The sequence below is a fragment of the Harmonia axyridis genome, chromosome X, assembly GCF_914767665.1.
Source record: "Harmonia axyridis chromosome X, icHarAxyr1.1, whole genome shotgun sequence".
In the NCBI taxonomy this organism is placed as follows: domain Eukaryota; kingdom Metazoa; phylum Arthropoda; class Insecta; order Coleoptera; family Coccinellidae; genus Harmonia; species Harmonia axyridis.
This window is the reverse complement of record NC_059508.1, coordinates 20888175-20903079: the sequence shown is the minus strand read 5'-3', so window position 1 is coordinate 20903079 and position 14905 is coordinate 20888175. Positions and strand designations below refer to the sequence as shown.

At 31.5% G+C, this 14905-nt stretch overlaps 1 protein-coding gene across 1 annotated transcript in view; it reads left to right on the top strand.

Moving 5' to 3' along the window:
- LOC123686727 (syndecan) overlaps window positions 1-14551 on the top strand; it is a 161098-nt gene extending 146547 nt beyond the window's left edge. Inside the window, exons 2-5 of the mRNA XM_045626984.1 lie at window positions 8063-8219; window positions 10908-11117; window positions 12037-12180; window positions 13915-14551. Coding sequence (XP_045482940.1) covers window positions 8063-8219; window positions 10908-11117; window positions 12037-12180; window positions 13915-13979 — 576 coding nt within the window. The 3' untranslated portion in view covers window positions 13980-14551. The remainder of the gene's footprint in view (window positions 1-8062; window positions 8220-10907; window positions 11118-12036; window positions 12181-13914) is intronic.
- The last annotated feature ends 354 nt before the right edge of the window (window positions 14552-14905 follow it).

Genomic DNA, 14905 nt, shown 5'->3' with positions numbered 1-14905 from the left:
ATACACTGGATATTATTCCACCTGGAATGTTGTCATACAAAAACCTGATCATAAATCGAATATTAGTGTAGGAAATTAACCATTCATTCTTCATATCTCTCGAAAAAATATTGATGAATATGGTGTAAATTCTTTATTACTATTCTGAATTTTTTCAAATCATCAAATCCAAAATTTTGTATTGAATAACGAAACTATGAAAACTAGTTGTGGATTTAGCTCAGAATGAAACATTCATTTCATGAAGCTTTCTCAAGTCAGACATATCAATATTTATAATTGGAAAATTAAACATAAATCATATTGCATTTACAATTATGTATCTTCCTATATATATTCATCATTTTTTCCATTAAAAATGCTATTTCTATAAAAAGATAGATTTCGATAAAAAGCTATTGATCAGATAAACCAAGAGTTATTTCACAGTGATTTTAGATAAAATCTTTTATTTTTACAATTTTGTATCTTCCTATATACATATTATTTATTTCTACCATTAAAAGAGGTATTTTTTCTGATGATTAAAAACTATTGATCACACCAGTCATTCAGCCAATATTCCCGGAAAATTTTCGTGAAAATAGATAAAATACAGCATGAACATATAGGTGAAATTTGGCTAAATGAATACAATGAATATTGTAAAGGTCACAGGATACATAATTGTAAAGTTTTAAATGTTTCAAATATTAAATTACTTTTGTATGACTCATTTGAATTAAAACCAAAATATTCATGAAACGTTGCTAAAATATTTTTTGTATGGCTTCAAATCGTGTTCAATTACAAATTCATATTGAAGGTGGGTTCAAAATATTGCAGAAAAAAAATAAATGAAATGACAAACACTCTCGCATTGTGTATTGAGAATTTCCATTCTATCCTTTCAAAACCGAACGAAAAATTATTTGATGTTTTCGAGTAATGTTGACACAATGTGGAAATGTATCAATAATTCATAAATGACGGAATCTTCCAAGATTATTTCATTCTACAAGAGATAAGTACTTCGAACATTTCCTAAAGTTGACATGATGTAAAAGGTTTAGTAATACCTGAGCAGTACCCTATTACTTTATTTATCATCGAGTGTTTATGGACTGATAAGAATGTAAATATTATGAAAAAAATGATATCTCAACAGATACTATGAACCAATTTCATAAGAGAAATCAATGCGAGCATGAATCAATATTGATTTTCAACTTTCTTCTGCTGGGCGAATTCTAGATATTTTTTCATGATTACTGTAAACCTTCCTTTCCTGGAAATGGCAATATTGTTGTCGAAATTGCGTAAAACAAAAAGAGATGCAAATCAAAAAAAGTTTCCTAATTTAAAGCCGGAATAATAAGGGTCAATCCACTGATGCCGAATCGTCCTGAAATTTTGACTGTAGTTTTGGGGCTCAGTTGTTCGTTGATGTGCAAAATCCAACAAGGGGTTCCGTAAATATGACCATCCAAAATTTTGTTTTCTTATTGATTCAAAATACTACAGATTCGATTGAGATAAAAATTTGCGTTTGAATAAAAAATCGTGCTAAATTTCATGTTGATCGCCTCAACAAAGCATTCAAGAAGAATGTTGAAAAATAATTACCCAATATTTCGGTGATCACGAAACCGATAAAGTTCAGATTCTGGATGTTGATATGAAATAACGATTTCAATCTCCTTGTCAAATTTTTAGTTGATTACATTATGAGAACCATAGAAAATTCGAAAAGGAAGAAATACTCTAAGTTTCCTTGATGACAGGATTCAATCTGGTTGGGATATTGCGTGTATCTATATACAGCATAACCATTTCAAACTTCAAAATTTTTTGTTAATTATCGTAGGTTAGTAGGTATTGTGAAATACATAAAAAAATCTATCAGAATATCAAAAAATGTGGGGAAATTCTGATTCCTAGCCCGTTTAATCGAATCTTAATTCATTTGGGATAGTTGAAATTATCCAGGCATGAAAAATGTATCATCAGAATTCCATATTTTTGCCAAATGAAGTGAATTCCACTAATAACTGTTCACAATCAACAACGAAATTGTTTCAAAATAACGCTAATCCCTTAATCTATAAGGGAATTTGGATGATGGAATCGTTAATCCAGTTTAAATATACTTTTTGGAGCTACTGGGTTGAAGGGCTTCATGATTATTGATCGAGCAAAGCAGTTTTTTGTAAGTAAATTGGGCAGGTCTGAGGCGAGGCACAATATCAAGATATTGAAATCGATATTATGTTTATTTTACAAAAAACACTACAAATTCCACTCAATAATAATTCATTTCTGCACTTCTTAATTAACAATTATTTTAAGAAACACGAATCATCGCAGTTGTAACCAAATATTGAATACAATTTCAAGCATAGTTACTTGCAACAAAGCTTATGTGAAATTCTTGAAGATCATTCTACAAGATCGAAATAAAAATTTTGGAATTTCAGAGATCTGAAAATTTTGTTCAAACATACATATAGCCCCTTCTACAGAAAGAAAAAAAGGTTTTATGCAATTTTCCTCAAGTTGTATGTCCAAATAATGAATCAAAAATTCCAGTTCCTTTCGAAAATTGAATGATAAAGATTACTATTCAAACTTGGAGTGAGCACATTTTCTGATTTCATTATTCATTTATTTATTTATTTATTGCCCATTTAGGAATTTTAGGATACAAACACTCAACATTTACCAGCAAAGTATCCACTTAATATAATCAAACTTAATTAATGAAATTTATACAATTATCAAAGAGAAAATGCGCAAAAGCGTTAAACCCAGCTGAAGGCCACCAATTGAATAAAAGTAGAGAAGCTCTTATCTGAAGTCAGGAGTTTTTGTACAGAGAAAGCAAGTGATTCAATCATTAATAGCTTCAAAATAGAAGAAAACCAAGTTTGAATAATTTCTTATTTTTCGTTGTTATCATGTTAGCCATGATATTGAGGCCCAAAAACAAGCAACTAGTACAAAATTTGATATTTCATTCGAAAGATCACTAAATGGGGTAGTTTTTGCTGAAAAGAAAACATGTTCACAATCATTAATTTCTTATCTATAAAACTATTGGAAAAATATGATTGATATTGTTCACCTAAGAATAGCTATGTTTATCTGTTTAAAATTTTTGGAACAAAAAAATTCTTGTGTTATAGCCAATTTCATACTCTTTTGAGATATGTGATCATATTTAATGAGGCTACAAGGATAAGTGAAGTGTGATTGATTTTATGAAAAAAAAAATTGAGATATTTCGTAAAAACAGAAAATGTTGAATTGAAGAATTACTACCAATATTTCGATCATGTAGTATATAACATTTTTTTGTGGAAAATCACATGTAGAATCTCGCCTTGAAGTATTGGACTTTTCAAAGTAGACACGCTGGATGTATTTGTCCAGTTCATGATAAAACACCCTGTATATAGTTATGTGCAATTGGTGCATGGCGAGTGCTGAAAAGCTCCCGACTTCACGTTAGTCCTTTCCTTATTTTTTGTCATCCGCGTTGTGACGAGACGATAAGATGTGTATGTTGAGATTCAACGTGATGGAATACTTTCTTCTGTTAGGTCGTTCATCGCCAAGGTAAACGTAAAATTTAGGCCACACAAAAACCTGTTGGTGTCGAAGTCCGAATCCGATTACTTATTCTTCAATGACTCGTTGGTTTTCTCGGTAATGAAATATCTTCTTTATAAGGAGGAGTTCCTTTTTACACATTACAATTCCATCTTTGTTTCGGAGATTTTCCTTTGCTTCATTAAAATATATTGTGGAACATTAGAAGGAAACAGAAGATGGAAATCCGATTCATTTTATCCCTTAATATCTCCTCGTTTTCCTCAGTTTTTAATTATCTATCATACAAGGAAGAAATTGTTCCTTCAAGTGCCTTGCCTTTTGGATTCTTTTTCAGAGCCTTATTGAAACACATGACGAACAAAAGCTAGTTCTGATAAAAAAAATTGAGCAGAAACACTGCGAATTTTTCAGTTGCGGTGAGAAATATTGTCTTTAGCACAATTATGACATAACACATTTAAAATTTATTGTTCTTGTGTAGTCAATTTCTGTAGGTACCTTTTTTTCAAAATTTGATTCCCTTATTATTTAATTTCTTTCTTGAATATCTCCTCGTTTTTCTCAGTTTTTAATTATCTATCGTACAAGGAAGAAATTATTTCTTCCTCTTCATCAACTCCCCTTGATTTAAGGCTTCTTTTCATCTCCTTATTAAGACATAGTGTTTCACCTTATAAAAGAACAAAAGCTTCTTCTGATAAAAAACATCAGCAGAAACACTACAAATTTCTCAGTTGTAGTGAGAAATAATGTATTTAGCACAATCATGACATTACACATTTGAAATTTCGTGATCTTGCTGAGTCAATTTCTGTATATATGTATTTTTCAAAATTTGATTTCTTAATTATTTGATTTCTAACTACGATTTGACTACGAATAATGAATTGAAGATCCCCAATCACCAAATAATTACTCAATTATAGAAATAAGCCTTTCTTGATAAGATTAGTAGTATAAGAACTATTTCAATTGTTAAATCAGCACAAGTACTTTTTTAAATTCAAGAGTATTTTTTTAGAGCTCGTTCCTCAAATGATTAGACTCGACTTACTGATGACGAATCATTTGTCAAATTCAATTCTGTCCAGCCAGATAATCGAACAGAAAGTCTTGAAATTATCAGGGTAAGTTCGAATGTCTAATGAGCAAAATCCGTTTGGGGGTTCTGTAAATATGACCTAACATTTTTTTTTCTAATCATTTCAAAACTATCAATTCGATGAGAATGAAATTTCGCACTTAACAGGCTAATTGAAAGTTCCCCGGTCTACCATAGTAAAACACATTTTTTTGGCAAAATTCGATTTTATTATTCAACATAGTTGCCTTCGAGGGCGATATAGAGATTATAGCGGTCTTCCAACTTTTCGATACCATTTTTGTAGTACGATTTGTCTTTCGCTTCAAAATAGGCCTCAGTTACGGCGATTGCTTCTTCATTGGCGCTAAATTTCTTTACAGCGAGCATTCTTTTGGATCTGAGAACGGGAAAAAGTCGCTGGGGTCCAATAACGCTATATAATAATCGCTGTTGATGGTCTTTTGGAGGTAATCAATGAATATTATACCTTGCGCATCCCAGAATACTGATGCCATAACCTTGCCAGCTGACTGTTGTGTTTTTATTCGCTTTGGATTCGGTTCATCGTATGCAATCCACTCAGCTGACTGTCGATTGGACTCCGAAGTGAAATGATGGAGCCATGTTTCATCCATTGTCACATATCGACGCAAAAATTCAGGTTTATTACACATAAACAGCTCCAAACACTGCTCAGAATCATTAACTCGTTGTTGCTTTTGATCGATTGTGAGCTCACATGGCACCCATTTTGCACACAGCTTTCTCATGTACAAATATTCGTGAATGATATGATGTAGGTACACGTTCAGATAATATGTTCACAATGTCTGCTATCTCGATCAACTTCACTTTTACATTCATTCAAAATTTTTATTGTTAACTTTATTGATTTTTTCGTCGATGCAGCCTCTTTTGGGCGTCCACTGCGTTCGCCGTCTTCGATGCTCATTTCACCACGTTTAAACTTAGCATAACAATCAATGATGGTTGATTTTCCTGGTACAGACCTCGGAAACTCTTCATCAAGCCAAGATTTTGCTTCAACTGTATTTTTTCCCTTCAAAAAGCAATATTTTATTAGCACACGAAATTCTTTCTTTCAAATAACAAAAGTAATATCTCACAAACTAATGGTCGGACTGCTGTCAAATTTGGACACGTATTTTTTGAAGTTTGGTACTAACTAAGAACCATATGAATTTAATACTAGCATTCCATTGGTGCATCAGACCGGGGACTTTTCAATTGAACTGATTGGAAGAATTATAATGAAAAGTTGCATGAAAAATTTCATATGGAACGTATATTCTACAGTACTATAGAATATTCAAGCCGAATATCGAAAAAAAATCTCCATTATTTCGTTTGTAAAATTAATCTGGATTAAGCAGCAGGCAACAATGAGATCATTATGCATTACATCTCATATTATATACTTATATACAATTCAGTTGTCTCCAAAGTAGGATGAATAAACAAAAAGTCAGTATTTTTCTCGATTTTTTTCAGAGATATACCTATATAGTGTTATGGATCTTTACAATTTGAATTTTGAAAATTTTCTAGAAGAGATCCAAACATATACATATAAATTTTTACTTGAAATAACCCTTTTCTCGGGTGTGTTCCGAGAAAAAATATTTATACATGAATTTATTCTTTCTTTTTCAAAACAATAAACTAATCTATCTAACTACCTTATATAATTACTTAACTATTAAGACGAAATGAAATTTATACCAACTTTAAAAAACTTATCTAAAGAATGTTCTTTTTCATTCAGTGTTTTGCTATATTTTCTTCGTTCAAACTAAAAATCCCATTCCATACTTCTTTCACATTTCAACTCCAAACTCCTACAAATTCAACTTCAAATTCCTTTTTCCAATTCCAAGACCCTTATGCGATATTCCAATTGCGAAGGAAATCACGAGAAGAGGGAAAAACATCACAGAAGCTAGAGCGTTGGCGGCAAACAAAATTTCTTCTTCAACTCCTCATTAACTTCTATCGATATCAAAATTCAACTTATCTCAAAAAATCTCCTCCAAATTACTTCTCACAATTTTCTGCTTGACCTTTATTATATTTCCTGGATTTCAGTTTTCATTGCTCTATTCGATGCTCCAATTTCGTCTATGAACACTGTCTTTGGCGGTGTCACTCAACTTCCCTCTTTCTTTTTCTTACTTAACTACCTATCTTTTTATAACAAAACTTATGACCTACTATTTCTAAATCTGAATAAAATATATTAAATCAAATGATTATCTATGAAACCAACTGAGAATTTTGAATCCATAACAATAGATTCCCTCTTTAAAAGTCGAGTTCTTTACCGTAATCATTTATAATGAAGCTACCTACCTTATGGCAGTGTGTTGACTTGAATGTACTCAAATTTTAACTATCGTAATATTAAATATTTCATACGCGTATTACTGCGGATGTCGTTAAAATGATTCCTGAAACTGAACTTTTATTGCTTGGTGTCTTACACTACTTGCTTTGCTGTTAGTTAGACTTCGAGACACGTTCAATTAAGTCGAACTGCGAATAAGAGTGATTGAAGTCGTGATTGCAATTGTTTGAACCTAATTGAATATGCAAAATATATAGGGATGATTATTTCCACTTAATTTGCGTTATTGTATACATTATTTTTTTCAATCTCACGTGAATCTGTCTTTGAAACTTCTTTCGAAGAAAAAAAAATGCAAATTATCGCAGAATTTTTCATATTTTCCTTTTATCCCACAGATTAACTTAACTCATATGAAAAAAAGCATCATATCGCAGGTTAGAATCAATCTGAATATTTGTATGATATGGAGATCCCAGGAATTCCGCGTATGCGCTTACTCAACGCGTACAAAAGCAAACGGGATATTCATAACAAATTTCATTAGAATCGGATCAAAATTGTAGAATTTAAGGGTGTCACAAGGATTTGAGGGCACAAAAACAGGCAGATAAGAAACCAACATTGTTCAGAAGGGTAAGAAATGGATTTTGCGATCAGAAATCACAAAATCCGAGACCAACAATTTTATTCCTCCTTGAAGTGATCACAATAAATAAACTTCGGCATACTCAGAAGCAAAATTCATAACTCCGAAACTACTAGACCTTGAACTCTGCTGTGAATACGATATACATATACCAATACAAGGCTTTGATTTTATTATTGTATGTCGTATTGTATTGACTAGAAAAAGATTTCAAGCCTTGATCTCAGATGCCTTTGTATCAGTATCGGTGTATTTCAGAGGATTACTATGATGCTATCCCTTACTATAATATGCTAATACTAGATACATCATTTCAGACGAAATTCTCTGTCTATATCCCTATTATTATTTTTTTTTTCATTTTTCGCAGAACAATCCTCAACACAACAGTGATATCGGATTCAACGATGATGCAGGCATTGAAGGAAGCGGCAATGACGGTGAGGTGACCCATGACTTGGAGTCCAGTGGGTCTGGTTTTGGACCAGATGATGAAGATACACCCATAGAGCCACACATAACTCCAAGTAAGTCGACAATAATCGCATTCAACGCAGACTAAAGTATTGAAAGCCACAATTTTGATTTACGCAACGTTTATTCAAAAAAGGTTAAAATTCTTATGGAATCTTCAATGTTCCAACCTGAATGCCCATTCCAAATTTCATCAAAATCGGACAAGCAGAATGCGAAATATTGAAGTCCATATGCAAGGATCACCGCATATCCCAAAGAGTTGACATTTTCATGGACTCTCTTACATAACGTTACAAATATCTATACCAATTCTTCATAAACATTTGACCCGTAGAACGTGAGGTATGGAAATACCGAATATATAAATAGTTGTTTTTTGATGAATAATAATGAATTTATTTTGAAAAATAATTAGAAATCAGTCAACTCACTTGCGCTAGTGCTTTTTGCAATATTCATGAAATTCCAGTAAGTTATATGGGTCAAAACAACAAGTTAGATTTCAAATTCAATTTTGTGTTAACCAATGAATGAAAGTTGTGCATTGTAGATCTTCATTCTTCATATACATATAATTTTAATTGTTTAGAGTCAGCAATTTCAATTTTGGGTATATGTAGAAATTAAGTTGACTTGTATTGTTGCGCTTCCTGAATGCTATTTCCCCAGAATATTATGCCATATACATATACTGAAAGAGATTGAACGTTTGACTATAAGGGATTTTCAGTATATAATTGTTTAAATGTTTCATTACGTCGAAAGCCTATATGAAGGAGTTAAGTTTTTATTGGGGTTTTCAATTCATGTTCGTGTCGAACCAGACTCTCAAGAACTTGGCTCCGTTTTTATCTCTATTGTGATTTTATTCTATTGAATAACAACACAATACAAGCTAAGAAACAACTCCAGATACGGTATATTTTACATTTTCTGAAGTTGTTACTTTGTTTTGCTCTGTGTGAAAAATGATAAACTCAGTTTTGTTTAATATGTTCAGATGTAGATTATTACTTTCACACCATTTCATCCTATTATTCACAATCTTCAAGCATTGCTTATTATAGCCTAGACATTTTCAACCGTTGTAACGATGTTAGTGTCGTCTGCATATATTGTGATTTCCTGATTACGCGATTATATGTTGTCTGCTAGGTGGTGAATGTAAGCGATGAATAGCAGTAGTACCAATGTATTTCCTTGTATGACTCCCATTTCAATTATTTCTTCTCCAGATATATATGTTTGTCTGCTTCAATCACTTAGTACTTTTTGTACCCTAGATTTTTGGTAACTAACAATTAATTTCAGTTGGTTATTTCTCAAACCATACTGCTTAAGTTTTTCTTATAGTTTTAGGTGTTCGTTCCACACTGTTAAAAATCTTTGACTAATTAAAGAGAATTGTATCTGGTAAGCTTCCGGTCTTTAATGCAACGGATATTTACTGGGATAGTTCAAATAATGCCGTTCTTGTCCCGTTTGTTTTCATGAATCTGTTCAAGTTAATAATTTGCTGTTCTTGAAGAATTATACTAGTCAATTTGCTAGTATTTTTCAAAAATCTTTGTCCATAAAAATAACGCGTATTGTTGTTTTCTTTGAATCATTTTTTATAGAATGGCTCCATGATCGCTATTGTAAGTATCCCTTGGAATATTCATTTTATGAAAGATGTGTTCATGGTATGAGCAACGATTTCTGCAACAGAGGATATTTATTGTATTACTGATCAACTTCATTCGAACCTTAGATGACTGTTTCCCTATTTGTTTGACTCGGTATTTTCTGGCGTGGGGTGATTTCTCTACTCTGTTTTTTTATACATTATTATCGTCATTACCGGATTGTTTACTCATGTTTGGTGTCAAGTTACAAGTTATTCGTGGAGTCCTTTGTTAACTGTTAAGGGATGTTTGATGGGATATGTTGAGTAGTTTTCTGTCATTTCTGGGTTTGGGTAGAATTGTCTTTCTTGTATTTCAATATTTCCTTTTGGAAAAGTCATATTTAGTATTTAGTTTTTCCTTGGGACCTATTTCTCAAGGGTTCTCTTAGAGCCAGTTTTTCAATCGAAAGTAAAGCCTCCTTCAGAAATGAAACGTGTTCCGAAAACCAATGTAAGGTCAAGCAAAGCTTTGACGTGTTCTTAGTAGTATAGGAATTCAATGTCCTTGAAATTTTCTTCACATTTAATTATCTTGTAATTCAAGTTCAAGTGTGTTAAATTTTGAATGGAACAGTCGACAACTTAAAAATCTTTGTAAACATGAAGAAGAAAAATCTTCTTATATACTGAAAAATGAAATGTTTGAAGGGATTAGGAAAACTCTTTTTCGGAATCCATCCTTCATTCCATAAATCGACGTTTCGGTCCTTTAGTTGGGATCTTCTTGAAGACTCTAAAACAAAAAAGTTATAAAAATGAAAAATGTCAAAATCAGTTTCGAATATATTTCACGACATACCTTTATTTAGTTCATAGATCAAAGTTGAAAGTTTACAATAAGAGGAATACGAATAATTAGTATCATGTAATTATTCCCAAAGGAAACCTAAAAGCTTGTGAATATGGAAGCTATCAATAACAATTCTCATTGTTCTCCATGAATTTTATACACCGGTTATACAGGAAGTATTTCCAGATAAAATATTACGAGTTCATATCATTTCGAAGAAAGCCTCAACCTGAAGCCTGGTCGATCGAATATTTCAATTCATTTGATTGTGTGTTACAGGGGTGAAAAACAACTTGGACACGAGAAAACCGAGCGAAACTGTTCCAACGAATACACTGGACACCCCTGAGGTCAGAAATCCACCTCACGAGACCAATATCAATAATAATATCAATAACAACAATAACATCAATCCATCTGACGAGGAGACTGAAGTGAAGAGTATGGATCCTAGGACATCGTTCTTCGCACAGCCTGGCATATTGGCAGGTGAGATTTATTTCCTTATAACAATGTAATTTTTTTCGACATTCGATATCTGATTTTTAAACGTGTTACAATTCAAAAGTCATGAGAATTAATTCGCATTAAAGTTCAACAGAGTCCCAAATAAATACAAGCAGATAAGAATTTACACTCACCCAAAATGACGTATCAGGAGTGGCGAAAAATTGTTCCTAGCTTTCCCTTCATTTTTCACACAAATTTTTCCTCAGCTTAAGTCGTTCCAGAAATTTTTCTGTTGAATAAAAAATAATTTAACTCTAGTGCTATGGTTTATAAAATATATAATAAGATACAATACATCTGAATAGTTTTCTGAATTCATATTCAGAATGGGAAAATCCATATTTTTCCCAATCTGTTTGTTCCGATAAAAAATAACTTTGGCCACTTCATCGGATTTAGCACAAGGCTAGATTTAGCCAATACAAAGATACATTGCATTCCATCAAAGCAATAGCATTTCTATTTCTCGATGTACTTCCTTCATATGAATTTATCATCGCTTAAATATTAGAACGGCACAGTTGCAAAATCAAATATAAATAACACCCACTCTATTGCAATCACCCACAATAACCTGAAGTTCACTAAAATAATCTCTTCAGCTGATATATTCTGATATATTCTCAAAAATTCTCATTTGGGTTTTGGACATAATGTTTGGAAAACGTAATTTTCATTGCAGATTTGCAATTACATTAAATATACATGCAAATTTATTAAAGTAACATCAAAATATTGAATTTTATAAGAAAATTATCATTATATCATACATTGGTTGAATGCTATATCAAAACAAGTTGAGCCAATTCTATAATAAATGTCGAGAAATTAGCTTGATATTCTTACTTCATAGATTAATTTTTTAAGCATGATATCGTTTCATATATTTTTTTTTCAGCCGTTATTGGTGGAGCAGTTGTTGGACTTCTTTGTGCTATTCTAGTGGTTATGTTCATAGTCTACAGGATGCGCAAAAAAGACGAAGGATCGTATTCCTTAGGAGAACCCAAGCCATCTCCGAATGCAAATACTTACAACAGAGGTAATGAAAAGGAGTTCTACGCCTGAAAATAGTGTTAAACGAAATGGATTTAACTTGACGATCTGAAGTGAAGTTAGACAGTTGGACAAGCTACCTAAATGGACTGAATCTCTGCTTTTAGTGCTGCTTCATTGTCAAAAGTATCCTCAAGATAAAAAAATCAAACGCACATATTGAAATGAAATCTGAAAAATTGTAGACGGAATTTTGGAAAAATACCAAGTTTTTTTCTTCATTCATATCTAGTAATTTTTATAATAATATTCATAAAAGTTTAAAAGATTCGGTCTAAAATGAAATGCCAAACTGCCAACAGTGTTGAGTGACATATTGTGCAAAAAAAAATAGTATATAATTCATGTTCGGAGTAATTTAGTTCATAGCAAACTCTGAGTTATCCGGAGTTTGAGGTGTCCAACCTAGGTATTCTTTCTGACAGCACTGACCATTGACAATTAAACTTTGCAGCACAAGGTGTTATATACTACCTGATTCAGAACCAAAATACTGCAAAGACAGGATTGAAGAAACTATTTTTAAGTCGTAGGATGGACTCCTTCATATGTACATATTTTGATGTATGAAACTGAAACAGCTAAATGTTTTTCGTCCATTTTTAATCTTTGGGTACATAGTACATATTTAATTTTGTGTTTATTTTATCTTTTATACCTAACTTTATGACTGTAACTGATATTTTCCGTACTACGTACTCAAATCATACTTAAAGGTACCTATTTATAGTAAGTAATAAAGTGAAAATAATTAAAACAATTAAGTGAGTCACTAGGAGCAAAATTGTTGTGAAATATTACTATGGCCCATGACTTGGGATGAATGTTGATTCAACTTGAATCATCTTCGGGAGCATTCTATCGAATTTGGTTTTGAAAACATGTTGCCTCTTTTGTTTATTTCTTTCATCCTGTGTAGTCTTTGACAAATGTTTTAACTTCTACAGTTATATAATGTAATTTAGAGGTACCTATCTTTTGGAGCCTTCATATGAAAATCAAACATTCCTATTTAATTTGTTCCTTTTGGAAAATTACCTTATTTTTTTAATTCATTTAGATAATTAAATTATTATTTTTTATAATTGATGGTGTAGCATATCAGGTCCTCAGAAACTCAGAAAAAAATTTATACTCAGGTATCCAGAACATCTGCTCATTATTTCTTATAACACCTTTCGCTTTAGAATTTTATAATCCCTCATTTAAATATATTCTTTTATTGAAATTGATGCTTATTATAAGATTCTGAACAGTTTAGCAGAGGTCTGTAAGTTACCGAAGTATTTGCATCTTCATATAATAAATCATTGATTCATTCTCTTCTTCAATTTCACATTCTTTATTCAATCTTTTCAGTTTTTCTCTAAACCAGCCTATTTTCCTCTTGTTTGAATCTTCAAATTGGCAGCAATGCTTCAATGAAACAAGTCAAACTGACTCCTAATTGAATTACTAAAGTAATAACTTTCATCGGCAACTATTACATAGACAAGTATAATTTGGTAGTCATTAAATTAATGAAGAAGGAGCCCTAGCTGACATATCTTAGATTGTTTTGTAGAAATGACAATTGACCAAGTGAATGTAGTTCGACAAATGGGTTAATGGTAGTTACTACTAGTAGTTCAACTAATATAATCAAATATGTTTGGTGACTCGTTATTGTTTAATCAGTTGTTCAGAAATGATAATTGTATCATATTTCTTATTATTCCAGACGGACGTCAAGAAACAATGAAACGTAAAAACCAGACACGGAAAGCCTACAAATATGAATTTTGACAGTCAAGACAATTAGTCGTATCGACTATTTCTAAAAAGCAGCTATTGTAATGGACTGAACCGTCGGTTGCAAAATTTTAATTGACTTTTAAAGAACTGATCTTCAAAACTGAGGGACTCAATCTATTCGATGTAAATTTCACTTGCCGTATGAACATATCTTATATGTCGATTGTCATTTCCATTTTGTATTTAAATTTCCAGATGCCATAAATTTTAATCAACTGATCGGAAAAGTATAGAATGATCGCTACATTCCTTTTCAATCATTAACAATGTGAATCAAATAAATATGGGCCTTTTTAAGAGTATTTCAACTCTCTGGGATTCATAATGTTGAATCAATTTTATCTGTAATTTTTTTCAGCATTTTAGTACTCTGCAGCTCATACTGTATAATAATTTGAAAAGATAGAAGAGTATAGCATTTTTGTGCTTTGTTTCTATTGAAATAGTTATAAATAATCAAATAATGGATCCATTAATTTTCTTATTTATTTAACATATTTTTCTTTTATTGGGAATATTTTTGTTGTATTTTAAATTATGAACAAATATATACTTACAATTCAGTACCACTTTTATTAAAATGTAGTTAGTTCTCAGACTCAATTGTATAGTATTAATAGAATGATGTAAAATCCGGTTGTAAATAAACAAACCCAATATAATTTATTGACTAACTTTTCTGATGTCCGTCCTCATATTGAAAATATTTCTTTCTCCAACATTCACCAATTTGACACTTATGGGTTCTTAACAAATGAAAATTTTGTATTAGAGAAGATTCCTACATTAGGTGACCATTAATATTTTTCATAAAGAAAATCCCGCTCTATCAATAGATGACAATACAGTACAATCGTGTTAAAATGAACATGCGATCGTATAAACCACTCCGTAATATGAGCACAGAATTCTTTGTA